The 16,076-nt window shown below is 42.6% G+C and overlaps 1 protein-coding gene across 9 annotated transcripts in view; it reads right to left on the reverse strand.

Annotated features, from left to right (window-relative positions):
• Positions 1-16,076, reverse strand: part of kiaa0825 (KIAA0825 ortholog) — a 127,969-nt gene that overhangs the window by 97,264 nt on the left and 14,629 nt on the right. For all 9 annotated transcript variants that reach the window (XR_005207863.1, XM_037777645.1, XM_037777643.1 and 6 more), the window contains 7 exons: positions 15,403-15,565; positions 14,918-15,103; positions 14,057-14,233; positions 13,495-13,819; positions 3,801-3,968; positions 2,213-2,298; positions 1,800-2,057 (listed from right to left, as the gene is read on the reverse strand). Coding sequence is in view for 8 of the 9 variants with exons in the window: in XM_037777645.1 (XP_037633573.1) it covers positions 1,800-2,057; positions 2,213-2,298; positions 3,801-3,968; positions 13,495-13,819; positions 14,057-14,233; positions 14,918-15,103; positions 15,403-15,565 (1,363 nt within the window). In the remaining variant the exon portion in view is untranslated. The remainder of the gene's footprint in view (positions 1-1,799; positions 2,058-2,212; positions 2,299-3,800; positions 3,969-13,494; positions 13,820-14,056; positions 14,234-14,917; positions 15,104-15,402; positions 15,566-16,076) is intronic.

The following is a 16,076-nucleotide window of genomic DNA, read 5'->3' on the forward strand; positions in this document are numbered from 1 at the left end:
TAACCTCTGTGTGTGTGTGTGTGTGTGTGTGTGTGTGTGTGTGTATGTGTGTGCATGTGTTCAGTGCATGTACATAAAGGAGTGAGATGTGTTAGAAGTTACAGATGAAGTATAATGGGATAAATTGTGTGCAGGAGAAACACAGTGGCTTATAGTGATTATATTTGTTGGTACGGAGTGTTAGAAATGTCACACACACACACACACACACACACACACACACAGAACCCCATCTCTATATTAGGGACAGACCAATAGGGGATTTGCTAAATTGATGCAATATTCAGAATTTTAATTTCAGTCTGCTTATGTTTTTTCTTTAAAATTACATTTGAAACTTTTACTCTTAAAGAGAGACTAAAAAATAAAGACAAAAGGGGTAAATAATACGAAGAAATTCTGACTTGACTTTTGCTTGTTAAAGGAACAGTTTGCATTTCGGGGGATCTATTAGCAGAAATGGAATATTATATTCATAACTGTGTTTTCATTAGTGTATAATCACCTGAAACTAAGAGTCATTGTGTTTTCGTTAGCTTTTTTGATTAAATATATTTTTTTAAATGTCTGTGGAACACATAAGTAATAATTTCAGGTTATATAAAAATAAACTATTTCCTCAAACACGTAACACACTTTCCTGAATATGTGGGGGTAACCATATCATGGAGCACTCCAATTCCAGTTGCATTGTGGCAGTGCATTGAAGTGAAGTAAAAACCTTAATCCTCACTATCAGACCTTTCACAGGATTTCTCCCTTATAAAGTATCTAACGACACAGATGACACACATCTGATGAAGATTATCTCACAGCTCTAGTAAGACACTTCACTGTCACTTTCATGTTTCATCATTTACAAATGCTCTCCAGGCTACAGACGTTTTGTGCTTCCAGCTGTGCTGGTGGCCATTTACAGAGCGGTGTGTCTTTCTTTAGTAAATCATCTCTGGGCATTCTCGACTATCTGTGGGCACTGTGTGGAAAGAACTGCTTGAAGCACTATTTTGTTTCAATAGTTGCAGAAAGCCACAAGGTAATTCAGTGATAACAACGTGAGAGAAATATAGGGTTTGAGGCTGTGAAATGATGTGGAGGAGGCGTCTTAATTAAGTAAGCTCCGCTCCATACTATGAAGAAAACTATATGGAAGGATTAGTCCTATAGTTAACCAATTTAAACAGATTAATCAAAGTAACACTTTATTCTAAGTACTGGTCAAAATCAGATTATTAATGTACACATGAACACCACTTGACAAATCTTCAAAGTTCCAGTTTACTGTCAACTGACAAACTGCTCACATTTAGACTTCGAAATTAAAATATTACCTCAAATCAGGAGGGGAGGAATACAAATGAAGGCAAGCTGAAGCACTGCCCTGATAGCAAAGGTCAAAAAAATAAATTCTGCGATCAAGAGAAACAGTTAGCTGTGTGGATTTTTGTCTTTGCAACAGATTGTGTAGACCAATCACATTTTTACCATATAAATTAAAGGCATACTGCATTCAAGATTTGATTTAAAATCTGCATTTTGATGGTTTATCAGCTGAATTTATATCTAGTTTTAGTCTGTTAAAAACCTGTCAATCAATCCAAAAGTGATGGCACGTTCCAATACTACTATTTTTGGTAGCGAGCCTTCCACTTTGTTTACATTCTTATTACAGATCGTAACTTTGAGGGGAAAACTAAAAGGAAAGGTATGGCTCACTTCCTTCTCATTAACATAACTATAGAACGCTTTATTAGGAAACATATATAAAAGAGTGAAAACATCACTGAATCCGGGAGTACCTTGGCTATCATTTTGGGAGACTCCCTCTCGGAGTAGGTGTAGAAGGAATCTTCTCTGAGGTGTGTGTTGCCGGCGGCGATGGCGGTGTGTCCCGTAGTGCGGCTCAGGGTGACGGAGGTGTGTCCTGAAGAATGTAAGGCCTCTTCCTGCTGCAGACTCTTGGCACAAAATTCATCCAGCACAACTTTAACACAGTGTGCCATGTGAGGGACCAGCCCCCTAAACGCTGACCTCCAATCAAACTCCAAAACCTGCGCCTGCAAAAACAGGAGACGAGCCAATAGCCAATAAATGTTTGAATGCTGAAGGGAATATTTCACCTGTTGTAAAAATGATAATAAGCCTGAATGATTTTGAGTAGTTGTAGTAGAACAGAAACTTTCCATCATATAAACACATAGAAAAGTCTCACCTCTGGCATGTGGAGAAGTGTTTCTGCTGGGGATTTCTTACCATCTGTTATCACGTCTGAATCCTCTCTATTCTTTTTCAAGATGCCTAAATGACCAATACATTTTATTTTAATGCAAACATTATGTAATACATCTTAAAAGACATTGACTGTGCCTGGTCTCAAAATCATGTCAGTGAAATTTCAACAAGGACCAACAATGAAACAGAAAAGATACAAATGAAAAGCTATGTGGTGTGTAGCATCCTTTAAATCTATGCATTATTTAGCATGAATATTTCCATATCACACATAACATTATATTATGGTTTAAAGGCCTGACTGAATGCCAGGAGCGATGACATGAAAGCAACTGTATATAACTCAGAGCCATGGGTCACATTGCTCCCATCTTTCCCCCCACCAGCTAACATGAGACAGTGACCAGAGTATAACTGTACTTGCCTCAGAGGGAGCAGAAACTGGCAGTAAACGCTAATGGTGACGGCTTTACGAGGCTAAATTTGGGGCTTAGATCTGATTTGAACCCAGATAGCATCAACCACATATGGGGTAATTCCATGAGGGGAGATTGTGAGGATGTGTGGGGAGACGGGGGAATGTAGAGGGGGGCTGGTGACGTGAAGACAAGCATACAGGATGTTGGGTTGGGTTGCAATTAAAAAGCGTGAACATCAAGGCCACAATTTCCTAATCACAAGGCGAAGAGTGAGACCCCAGGCGAGGCAATTTAGCCGAACAAGACCGCGTGGAATGGAAGAAGGAGGAAGCAGCAAGCGCATCACTTTTTGACCTTTAAGCCCATCTGATGAATTTCTGGTAATTAAGCCGTTTGATTGCCTGGAATTAATGATTTGGATAACTGCCCTTTAAAGGCTGTTTACCTCTCTGTAAATTGAGCCTTTCTGCAAGTCTTGTTTTTGTAAATGTAACCTTTATGGAAATTACTCCATGCACCAAAAGCTTTCATTTAACATCTCTAGAGCGGCAGTTCAAAGGGGAGAGAGGAAAAGGATACTAAAGGCTTATATAATACCCAAGATAATTCCCTACTAAAATAACATTTCTTCAGACACAACTCAGATTTCCCGCTACACATAACAATGTGTATATCTGTGTGTGTGTTTGTGGGGGTGTAACTGGACTGTTGATGCCTGGAGGAGAGGCACACAAGCAGGGCTGCAGACAAGTCCCCCCTCTGTCACCCCACCACACTCACAGAAAGACTGTAATTATCATCATCTTTATCGTTTTATTTATTCATTATCTGTTTGATAATTTCCCTACTCGATGGTCTAAATACTGCTTCAGAACCTTCTCCTTGCAGTCAGGCAAACACTCTTGTGGGGAAACACTGAATATATTCTAATATTTTTTGGCCTTAAAATAGAATTTTAAGGGTATTTGATCTAAAGAATATTGAATCAGCCCTCAAGTATCTGCCGTGTGTAATTTTCAAATTGTAAATGTGAACTGCATCTCAGGTTATTAAGACTCCCCAAATTCCCGGAAAAAGTAAACATGACCTCAGGTAGCTGCAGCCCTGTTTACATGTCTAATATTTATACACATGTGGATGGAGTCGTACCTTTTACACAGGGAGTCTCTCCTGTGCAATCGATGAAGGTCATATTAGTCACCAGCTCCTTCACAGTCCTCTCAAACCCCAGCAGGGTGCAGGCCAGCTGGGTTAACGCCCTCAACTGGTGGGAAGTTAAACTGAAGCTCCTGTTTTTCATGGGAAGCTCCATTGGCGCTGTGAACGGGGGGAAAAAAGAATGTAAAAGAGGAAAAATAAACAGTGAATATGTGTGTGAACGTATGACTGACAGAGAGATAGAGGAGTGAGAGCTGCTTCACAGTTTACAGTTCAGTAAAGGAATAAACAATTTCATGAAATTTTCAACCCAACCTACATGCACTCATCAGAAAACACCCCACTCCTCCTCCTCAAGTCTTGCCTTGCACAGCACCTCTTATAAATATCGACCCATTCATGTTTTCCCAATACACAGCATAAACAAAGAGACAGTGAAAAAATATGCAAAACTTTGCTCCCCGAGAAGTCACACATGCACATCCTTTTTCTCTCGGCACAAAACTTTTCTCCCCCTAACCCGCCGATGACCCCCTCGGCAAATATGGATTTCCCATTTTGGAGGCTGCCAAAGCCATCACCCGGGGGATGTTCCGCATTAAGCCGGAGAATGGGCGGCTGGGAGATGCGTTGCCATACTCCCAGACACATGCACAAATACTTTTGTGTGTCCGCTTAAATGAGCTCCTCCATTGCAAAGGCATTTGGGAATGGATGAGCTCAGTATTAGCCTTGACTCTGAAAGCACGGAGATGATTGAGCGTTGGGAAGGAAAGAAAGAAGAGGGAGGGGGGGACTTTTCCAATAATTGTAACATTATTGCCTCTGGATCCTAATGTAATTTTGCTATATTGTTAAACAAAATCTGACAATATGACAACACACTGTCCCCGAGGATGCCTGGTTTAATCATGCATGAGGCTTGACTCTCTCCGTGTGTGTGTTTGTTTACATGAGTGTTTATGAGTGAGAGGCGCTGAGTGTTTGTGTCTGCCGGGTGTGCACACGTGTCTTTACGTGCATGTAATGCAGGTCATTATGAATAACTTGATTTTGTAGAAGACGCTTTCACACACATTTGCACATGTCAGTCTTGCAGGATAATTGCCACACTGCTACCAGACACTGTGGTCACCGTGGGATATATTCTGACCTCAAGTTTGTTTGTGTTTGCAAGTCTGAGTCGTATACATGTATTTATGTGCGCATGCATGTATGAAATCGCATGTGAATAGCGGCGTAATTACTTGGTGTGACCGTGTGCGCATGCGTTTGTGTGCATGCGTGATTAAGCTGCATGGGTCCGCAGCTCGGCAGCTCCTCTGTAATGGGGTCCAGTGGGAGTCTGTGCTAGAGAGACTACCTCGTTCTGCATGTGTACACGCCTGACCCGGCTGACACCCACGTGCCAGCCTCGTTCTCCAGCTCGCACATCCGCGCACGCACCAACAATTTCTGAAGTCACCAGCAAATCAGCATAGCCTCCCCGTGCCTCGACGCGGGGGCAAAACTGTCAACAACTCAAGAGTAAACAATCTAAACCGGATTAGACGGGGACACGTTAGAGAGAGAGCTAGTGGATTCTATAAAAAGCACTACAACCCCCCCATCCCACCTTGTGTTGGGCAGTCATCTGAGCATAGCACCCATTAACCACCGCTTCATCTGGAGCGTCATCTCCTTTGTAACCATTCATTCCCTCAACCTGTGACCCTATGGCTGTTTCACTCGCTCACTAACTCACACTCTAAGTAGTCGCACATGACCTTGATGTTTAACAGTACTCCGCCTCAGCCTCTCATCGAGCTCCGCCGCCCCGGCTATATAGGTATTTATAGTCGTCTCCCTAGCCAAATAGCCCTATAGCCATAGCAGTGTAGTACACAGCCATCTAAACCTCATTATACCTTTGTCACAACAGTGGGGCCAAATGGAGGCTCTCATAGCCGGTTGATGGAGAGGGTGTGCTTAAAAGCACCCAGGTGTGTCATATAGCGTAGTGCATGGCATGTCTCATAGAGTGGAATGAGGAAGGGCACTAGCAGGCAGAAGAGTTCAACCAAAGGTCAATGTACTGAGAATCAATAAGGGAGGACAGGTGCTGAAAGCCGGGGCAAAAATGATATGTTTATATAAGAGCTCCCCCGTATGACATTATAGTGTGAGGGTGTTCTTATAAACAAAAAGAAAATCAATGCTTACTGTGATAACCATAAAAACGGTGTGCATCTTATCAGAAGCCCTCAAAGAAAACAAGCATATGTCAAGCAATATGTCATTCGACAAAACAGTGTGTGTGGACGCCTTTATGGAGCAGGAACATTGTAAAAAAAAACAATGTCTGAAAATACCCAACTCTGCAAGTCTACAGTGGCCAGTCTCAGTTTGTAGCTTTTAACAATGACAACAATGTAACACAAAAGGAAAAAAACAAACAGAGCAGGTATTTTTGGCGAGCCATCAGTCTTCTCCTCGTCTGTCTCTCCTGTGGGTTCCACCATCAGCTCCACGGCTCGCTCTCTCTGTCTCACACACACACACACACACACACACACACACACACACACACACACACACTGCTCTTGACTGGCAGCGAACAGAGAGAGAGAGAGAGGGGAGAGAGGAGGAGATCTAGGGGAAGGGAAAGGGGTGGTGGTTAGGGATGAAAACATGGGGAAGAGAGGGAGGGAAAGAGAGGGAGGGGCGGGATAAGGGAATTCCCTTAGCAGTTGTTATTGATTCCGGTGTTTACGGGCGAATAGTTTAGTGCCGTTTACAAAACAGAACAGATGCAGCCAGTGAGCAAAAAGGTAAACAATTGCTGTGTGGCGGGCTGCCAAATCCCCAGTCTGATGTATTAAACTCGCGGTGAAGAGCATTTCCCCTTTGGCTGCACTTATTGCCACTTCATTTCCTCTTCGCTCACACACACACTCGCTCCTTCCTCGCCATCTCTCTCCGTCTCTGTGTCTCTCTCTTGTTCCCTCGTTTATCTGAGAGAGGGAAAAAAAGGAGAAGGGCGTAGGGCGCTTTTTGCCGTCTGGCTATTTTCTGTCCTTCTCTGACCCAGGAGGCCCAGTTTTTCCAAACAGAGCCATTAGTAGGGGGAATTGCATGTGTCTGACATGGCCGAAAACCAATTATTAGACACTTTCTACCAAATGATGCCCAAGTCTTTGGGGAATGGGCAATCATGCAATAATTTAGCCACTGATTTAATTTCTCTCCAGCACAGCATCTCTCCCTCTCTCATCCTCTGTCCCTCGTTTTCCTCTCTTTCGCTCTTTCTGTCTCTCTGTAGTGTAAATCAGACCATCAGAGGGGTGGTCTGCCTCTCTCTTACCACACTACCCAACTGGCTTCCTCTAGTCTCTTATCATGTGATCACAACAGACGAGCTTTCTGTGTTTGGGCTGATGTGTGTGTGTTGTACAACACCCTCTACAGGTGATGTAAGCATTTGGTTTCATTAGATCTAGAGAGATAAAGAAGGGGGGGGGGGGGATTTCACAAGGCAAGGCAATTTTAGTACACATCTTAAATAATGGAAATTCAACCTGCTTTACATATTGCATACAAATCATAAAACAGAATTATACAGATAAAAAGTTTAAAAAGTGCAAAATAAATTGTTTGTATCTCTTTTTCTTTGTTAACATCTTAGTGCCTACATTGTCCATAATGCAACGAGGCCATGGGCAGTTCTGTCAGAGATCTGGGTATGTGCTAATATCGGCTAATGTAGCCTTGAGCCGCTATAGCCTCAAGCAGAGATGAGGAGCAGACTACGGCAGTCTGGTGAGCCCATTTCTTTCTAATTCCACACACCCAGATTTTCAAACTTGTAGTTTTCAGCCCCGACCGACACTGCCTCAAGCTAAGTCACTTGAGGCAATTTATCAGACTCAGCACAACTCCCTCTGGAGCCACAAAAAGGCTTTATACAACTTTTTTCCACATATGCAGTAGTACTCAAGACCTGTAAACAGACTTTGATGTGTAATATTGCCGCACTTCTCCTTTAAACAGAAGCATATAGATACTGAATTGAAGGGGACCATGTTTGGACCATGTGGAACTCCACAGAGCACAGTGGCCTACAATGGAAACAAAAATGTAAACAAAATGTTTCTTATGAATAGTAGGGGTGTAAAAAAAATATCGATGCACTTGAGTATCGTGATATTATGTTTTGTGATACTGTAGTGATTCTCAAAAACAGTATCGATTTTAATTAATAGTTTACATGCAACGATTTGTAGCAGAAAGTGGCTCAGATTGCACAAAACGCAGTGCTATGATGTTGGATGTTACAGGGACTGTGATAAATGCAGATCCCAGTTTTCTAACTGCATATAAAAAGTAAACTTTTCTTACTGAGATTTTATGCATATGGCGGTGAGTTCTTAATACTATGACAATTTTTCCGAAAATGAGATTTTAAAAAAATCGCAATATATCGCCTTGCTTACAGTAAATATTGATTCATAACCCCTGTATCATGATACATATCATATTGTCAGATTCTTGCCAATACACAGATCTAATGAATAGGAACCAATTTAAAACAGTTCCCGAATTTAACAGTCTGTTGAACAACGTCCTTTAAAACAATCAAAAGTAAAACTGTGAAAGAAGTAGTGCTACGGGCAGAGCAGCAGCAGCAGCGAAAACAAAGCAACAACTGACAACCTGACATGACTCAACGATGTTGGATGTTAACCAACTAGGGACTTATATACATCAAAATGGTCTGGTCTATCCCCAATCTGTGTGTATATTTGTGCACCACTTCATTTTTATCATGGGGCTTCGCTCTTGGGGTGTACTGCTATATGGCTGTTGAGCACTTCTTTTTGGTGCATGTGTTCTCTGTGTACCCATGCCTCCTTGTGTGTTCATTGGGTGTCAAGCAGGGTCGTGTGGGTGCCTTTGGGGTACATCTGTGTATGCATGTGTGTGTATGTGGGGAGGCTACGAGCCACTGTGGACCGCCCGCTAGGCCCTGTGACAGCTGGGGTCCTCTTCGTCAGTTGCGGCCCACTGCTCACTCAGACAGCGTTATTATGGGAAACCTCCTGCTGCGACTCCCCAATACACACTCTGACACATGCACGCACACACAAACCACACACGCCCTGGTCTCTCGTGGCCCTTTCCCTGGGTGCTGTCCAACCAGGCCACAGCAGGGGCCACCTGCCCTTCACAGAAGGGGAAAGTAGCAATATTTGATATCTCAATTAAGTTGCCTTAGAAAGAAGGAGGTGTAGTGGTGGTTTTGGTGGTGACAAAGAAGCATGGGCTAACTTTCCTCTGTTTGTTTGTCTGTCTTTGTTTCTGGCTCTCTTTGTGGTGAATATTGCAGCAACAGCGAGATAGGGGTTAATATTTCTGTGGCTCTTCCTCCACGTACTTGAACCGGGCTGCCTGGATGAGGAACACAGAGGAATGTATTGTCTTGATGGGAGCATTTCATTAAAACCCACTTGTTTAGTGCCCTTGTTTGCATTATTGTTTTCAAGCCCTCGGCGAATCACACTGACTCTTCATCACGAAGTGCTTCGCAGCTCTCAATAAGCCAGCCATTTTTGTCTGTCCTTTCTCAATAGAAGGTGCCAGGAAAATGTTCATATCCTTGAGCTTTTCAAGAGTGATACACAAAAGCCATTGTGACCACTCGGAGGAAATGGGGGAAAAAAATAAATGGCATGCATAATACACGTTCTCGAGGGCCCATGAAACATATTTTTCTGTGTGATTTCATTGGAGCTATGATTTAGAGAAAATGAACACTGGCATACACTCACACATTAACACAGCCAGAGTAAAGACCCTTCTCATTCAGATTAGTAAACAACCACTTTCCTCTGTGTGGTAACTTTCTTAAACAAGGCCTTCTCATCGTCTGCAAGGACAGGAAGAGAGCAGTACAAAAAAATGAATCATCCATCAACCGGAAGCCCACGTGTACACAGACGCACACACAAACCCACCTACCTAGCCCGTAATTACATGGCAGCATGCGGGTGCACGTCCCTGGCTGACAGTGTGTATAAACCCAGGCAGAGATATGATCTAGTGAGGAGGCTGCTCTTAATAAATATTAACAAACGCCATTCCCAAGCAGCCGCAATCCCCACAAGCACCTCCAACGCCAGTCGGAGCCTCAGCCGAGCTATCTCGCGTCACTACAGAACCTCTCTCCCCGCTGAATAGGCTGCTGTGCTTCCTCGAAGAAAGAGTTCAAAGAGGCAGAAAGGGCGCGGAGGGGGGGTGCACGGTGGGGATGAATGTGCTCGCTATACATGTTCTAACTCAATCCTTTTTTATCTATAGGGAGCTGCCGACGTCGTCATATGGGGAAATTAGTGAAAGTGGAATTCAAATCAGCCCCATCAGAAATGGGTTGCACAGTGTTTGAAAAACGTTTCACAACCTCCGCTTCACCCCGTTGGTCGACTGTTGGGGAATAAATTGCATGTGTGTGTACACAGGGAAGTTGGAATGGAAGCTTTTGATGTCCTACAAAAATACGGATGTCATTCTATTCATATGTATGGAAATTACTGATGCCATATGGTAATTTAATGATGCATTTTTAAAAGGGAGGTATTAAATGACTCTTGATCACACAATTTTCTAAGTAAGCCTGCAATTAGTGCACACGCACACACACACTGGCATCGACTCAAAAGCAGATGGGCAGACATGTTCACATGACATATGCTCAAAGGTGATTGAAAACACACATGCACGCATGCATATCCACCTACATAGCCACCCACACACATGTGCACACATTAGGGTGAAAAGTAAAAAGGTAAAAACACAGTAAAACTGCACCAAATGGTTGTTTTATGTATGTATGTTATAATAATGTATAAATCCCAAAATAGCCCATGAAATGAGGATTAATCCCACAACATCCTTCCTATTCATCATTAATTATTATTAGTTATTCTCAGATGGATATCGCTGTTTGTTGTATGTCGAGGTACATGTGTGTACAGTAGTGTGGCAGCGGCGCTGTCCCTGGCACTGAAATGTGGAAGATGAAGACAGACAGAAAGAAGAACATGTCAGCCTGCTGCACCATGCCTCGCCGCAAAGCGAAACCTTCGAAAATTTCTTACCGAAGCTTCGAAGCCCAAAAAAAGGTATTTAGGCCAGCACTAATGGACTCATTCCAACTTTATCTAAAGGCTATGCAAATTGTGGTCACTAATATTTGTATTAACAGGAAAAAAGTGTCTCAATGGACAAATAGTATATAATTATCTAAATTTGAAAAACATTAGAAAATTTGGATGATTGCTTAAAAGTATAAAAACTATAACTTATGGCCACTGACCTCTGAAAAAAAAATGACATTAGAGTATTCGCTTTATTTTGGCTAAATCCAGCACACACACATACAGTGACACGCAGATGCGGACTTGGCCCACCCACTCCCCTGCAGACTCAGTGAGGTGTGTTAGTCAGGTTTAAAGCCTTGTATTGTTCCTGACCAGCCAACCTGTCTAGCACACTCCCCAGTCTCGCTGCTCACCCCATTACACTCGGAAAACTACAGGAAAATGGGAAAAGACAAGAAAAGGGGGAAAAAAAAGGAAGGGAAGTGGATGCTGAAGAGATAGAGTAAAGGGGAGAAAAGAAGAAAAGCGAAGAAAAAGAGGGGGCTGAGACCCTTCACATCTGTCTGGGTACAATGTCAGAGCCTGCCTTTGAGTCGGTGGGGTTAAAAGAGGAGGCAGATCTCGCCGTGAACGCTGTTAAATGGTTCAGTGGTTTGACAGTGGCTGATGCTACAGACAGCGCTGCTCCCCTGGGAAGCCTGCACAGTCTCCCAGGCATGGCTCTTATCAAAATATACCTACCGCCTGCCTCCACTGCAGAAATAAACAATAACACAGCGGGGAAGAAGGGGGAGATCTAAGGACTCACAGGATGCTTATGAAAATAGAATCACTTTTTTTTTTCCTTCGCCACTGTCATAATTGTCTTGACAATTATGGGCGTAGCATACAGTATAGACAGTAAAGTGTGAAAGCAGATTATGCATTAATGTTCAAGCTTTGGCTCTTAAGGAGCCACGGGCGTTAGGGTGGTGGGTATGTGGGTTCTTGAGCTTTTTTTTGGGGGAGGGGACTTAAAACATGAACAACACAAAAATGTAATCCCAGTTGTAGCCCTCAAAGCGGTGTTGCAGCTGATAGTCAAACACACACACACACACACACACAAACACACACACACGTAAAACCAGCACAGGCAAAACTGCTCCATTTTACCATCATTACACAGCACGGGTCCCCCGCTCCCTTTGGAGCCGTGTTCTGCCTCCGGTGCTACATTTGACGGTTTGTTGAGCGGCACGTAGGTGTGTAGCCTCCACCGCGTTACGTGATCAAACAGCCCAACTGACGCATGGCCAATTATCCTGGCTGCCTCCTCTCATCTCACATTTAAGGAGAGGGAAAGTAAAAACCAGAGAGGGAGATGGAAAGAGATGGAGGGAGGGAGGGAGAAAAAGACGCAGGGCTGGTGGTGTGTTTATCGAAGAATGGCAGATGTAAAAGCACTTTTCTCCTCGTTCCGCAGGGAAGCTGACATGTGCACCATTTTTGAAAAAGTAAACAATGGCTCACACACTTTACTTTTTTTTTTATTGTGAATCTTTACCCTCAGCAAGCCGTAAATAGGCCAGAATGAAACAAACAAAGAGAATATGGGGGGGAATTAAGTATCAAAAGTGACACGGCGTGTGAAGGTCTCTACTCTTCTCTTGTCTCACTGTATAACATGTTCCATGACGGTGACACATTCTGTATTAGTGTCAAATATTAAAAGTACTTCACCATAGTTTTTTTTTCTCTCAAATATCCACCCCCCCTTGTGTGACATCCTTGCTCTTACTCCTGCACCAACTCTTTCTTGGCTGTATCAAAAGCAAGACAAAGGTTAAGATGAATCAATTTCCCTTCTCCACTGTAAAGGTCATGAGATTGTATGAAGGTGCTGCTGCTGCTGCTCTGCCCTTGTTATGTTTCAATAAACTTGATTTAGATTTTTTTTTTTTTTTTTTTTACAGATTCCTGTAAAGAGGTTAGCATAGCTATGTTTATCCACGCTATTCAAACCATCCTCCAAGATGGCACAGTGCATAATTGCCTCAGGCTCAAGGTGAAGGAGTGAATTAACTGTGGCTTAAACACGCCGCCGACAGACCTTGGATACGGCTCGGACCTCTCTTGGGATCAGGGCTCATCACAGTCATAGATAAACTATGTGGTAAACAGTGTTTAAAAGTAGTTTCAAATAAAGCTGTGGCCCTGGAAAATGCTGCTCTTCTCTTTTTGTTGGTGAGGAGGAAAGTGAGGCAGACGGGGAGAGAGGGCAGTAAAAAGAAAGCAATTACAATGGGAACAGCAGTTACTGACAATCACTTACAGAGGCCTTGGCTCTGGCTCAGATCACTACACAATACAGTTGGAAAGTAACAGAAAAGTAAAAATGGAGAGGAGGGAGAGAGAAAATCGTTAGCCTTTATTGGGTAACAATAAGAAGCGAAAGGAGGGGAAAAAACTGCTGTGAGGTACATCACTAACCAAGGACTAGGAGAGTGAGGAAAGATTGAGCCGAAAGAGCTATCAGATTAAAAAAATATTCACAAAGAGCCTCTTACCTACGGTTGCCCGTGACCTGGCTGAATATTTCTTAATCTTGCTGCTGAGCGTGGTGTTGTCCCTCAGTGCCGTCTCACATTCTCTCTCCATCAGGGAGGCCAGCTCTCGGGCCACAGTGCTGAGGTAGGCTGCATTAAGGAAACCCAGGATGGTGTGCGGTTCTGCTAGTCTTGAGAGGACATGGAGCTCCTCTGTGAGGGCTCTGGTCAGAGCCGGGACCGCAGAGCGGAAGCCTATAGCCAGTCTGTCAAAGCTGGTCTCACCGCTGGGGCTTGAGCTCAGGGCAGAGAGCAGAGGAGCCAGCACGGATTGGCTTCTCAGACCCTGGATCAGTAAAATCAAAGTAATAAATCACTGTAAAATCATTGGTGTACTTCTCTGTATCATAATGGTACAGCAAGTTCACAATGTGGATCTGGAATTTAAAAGAACAACAACATAGTTCATGATTAAATTATGGTGGAAAAACACTCGCTAACATATACTGTAGGAAACGTAAATAGAAATGGAATATTTCACTAGATGTTTTAATTCTTCATCATTGTATTTTCACTATTTTACCTGGTAATGTGTGAGGGCCTCAGACTCGGGGTAAAGAAAGAACAGCTGCTGTAGACAGTAGACCCGTTCAGGGACGGAAATGTGTCTGGGTCCAGAATGATCTGGGCTGTGGGAGGACAGCCGGTCCAGCAGGTGGCGACGCAGCTGGAGACGCACATCATCCCAGGCCTCCTGGATCTATTAAAAGAAATAATGAAAGTGCAAAAAACACATTGATAATCAACAGCAACACATTGAGAGGGTATCTGAATAATAATCTTTTGCAGTGAACAGAACCTCTACTCAGGTATACAAGTTTAGCCTATGCAGGTGTGTATGTCATTATTTTAGCATATAAGAAATGCTGAATTTCACATTAAAGGGTAGATTCACTTTTTTTAAAAACTGTCTTAAAACAATACTTACATGCCCCTATGTATATGTGCTATAACCATTCATTAATCATTCATTTCCATTTTTTTTGGGTTACTTTCCCACCACTACATTTCAAGGAAACACTTTCTGTGGTACTAAAAAGTCTAACTTTGAAAGATATCAACTTGATTTGACTAACTCAGACTGTTGAAGACTCAAAATAGCTTCAGCTGAACTTTTGAGTGAATTTATACACAGAACAAAGCATATTTTGTATTTTGACCCCCATTACTTACATTGAAATCACTTTAAAAAGGGGATCTCTCTGTGGCCAGTATGAAGAGCAGAAACAGTTACAATGACCAATAATGCTTTCAATGTATATATGGACATGTGAGTACTGTTTTAATACAGGCATAAAAAAGTGTGAACCTATCCTTTAAGTAAGCACTAATTAAATATTGTAAGATATCATTCAACTGAACTGAAAATGGTACGGTATATTACCTCTAATGAAGCGTCATCTCTGACTGTGTGAACCAAGAGGATGGAGGAGGCAATCAGTGAGGAGGAGGAGGACGAAGAAGAAGAAGGGGTGCAGGGAAAGCAGACACCGCACTGAGCAGACACATTCAGCAGTAGTTGTAGTGTCACCTCCTCTTTCCCCTCCTCTTCAGACCTCAGGTACTGTTTCTGAGTGGAACAATAGAGGTGTTAATAGCATAAATATATAAAGTTATGAAAATATATTTCAGCCAAATCCAGGTCATCTTACATCTGAAGGTGTTGTTAATAACAGGGCTGCAGATTGTCGGATAACTAAATGTTAATAATTAAATGGGAAACTGAGGATACTCAGCAATATCAGTGCAGATTGATGAAATCAGTATGATCAACATAACCACCGTAAGTTATCGGTCTTCTAGATTTCTCATTTTAGAACATTTCTACAGTTTTATTATTTGTGAAATATCATCACTCTGACGTATTACCAAAGCTCTGAAGAAGTCCATAAGCTCTTGATGTCCTGTGGCGACAGGTCGGAAACTGTTGTGCGCTCTGAGGTTGAACCACTGCAGACACTCTGAGGGGCTCGGCGGACGCTCCCGGGAGTCACCCATTTTGGCCTGGAGCTCCTTTAGCTGCTGTTCAATGCTGAGGGAAAGATTAAAGAATTATTAAAGAAACACAGTGTAAGCTAAAGACTATGAAACAATATACATTACCAAGCTCAGAGTAGAAGAGTAAAGCATTCAGCAAAATAAATGTTAACTTAGGAAATGGGAAATACCCCCCAAATTTGGCCGCTTATGTTTATTTCTAACAAAAGAAAGGAGTACAATATGCAGAAAGATTACACTTTAAACCAAATATGGTCTCAATTTTACAATATGTCTTGTTAAAAATTGACCACTTTTACTGCTTTGGATTACAGCTGATCTGATATTCTCCTACATGTTTACCAGCACACAACCAATGTGTTTCTGTTAATCTAAACTCTTCCCTTATATAGTCCTGATTGGACAAAGTGTTTGACTGTCAAGATCTGCTGGGAGAGTGTCTTTATTTTGAAAGGAGACTCAAGAAATTAAGTACACCCCAGTCATTCCACAAACACACAGGAATAATACACACAACCAGTCACATCACAGTCATACAAACACCA

The sequence above is a fragment of the Sebastes umbrosus genome, chromosome 8 (genome assembly GCF_015220745.1).
Source record: "Sebastes umbrosus isolate fSebUmb1 chromosome 8, fSebUmb1.pri, whole genome shotgun sequence".
NCBI lineage: Eukaryota > Metazoa > Chordata > Actinopteri > Perciformes > Sebastidae > Sebastes > Sebastes umbrosus.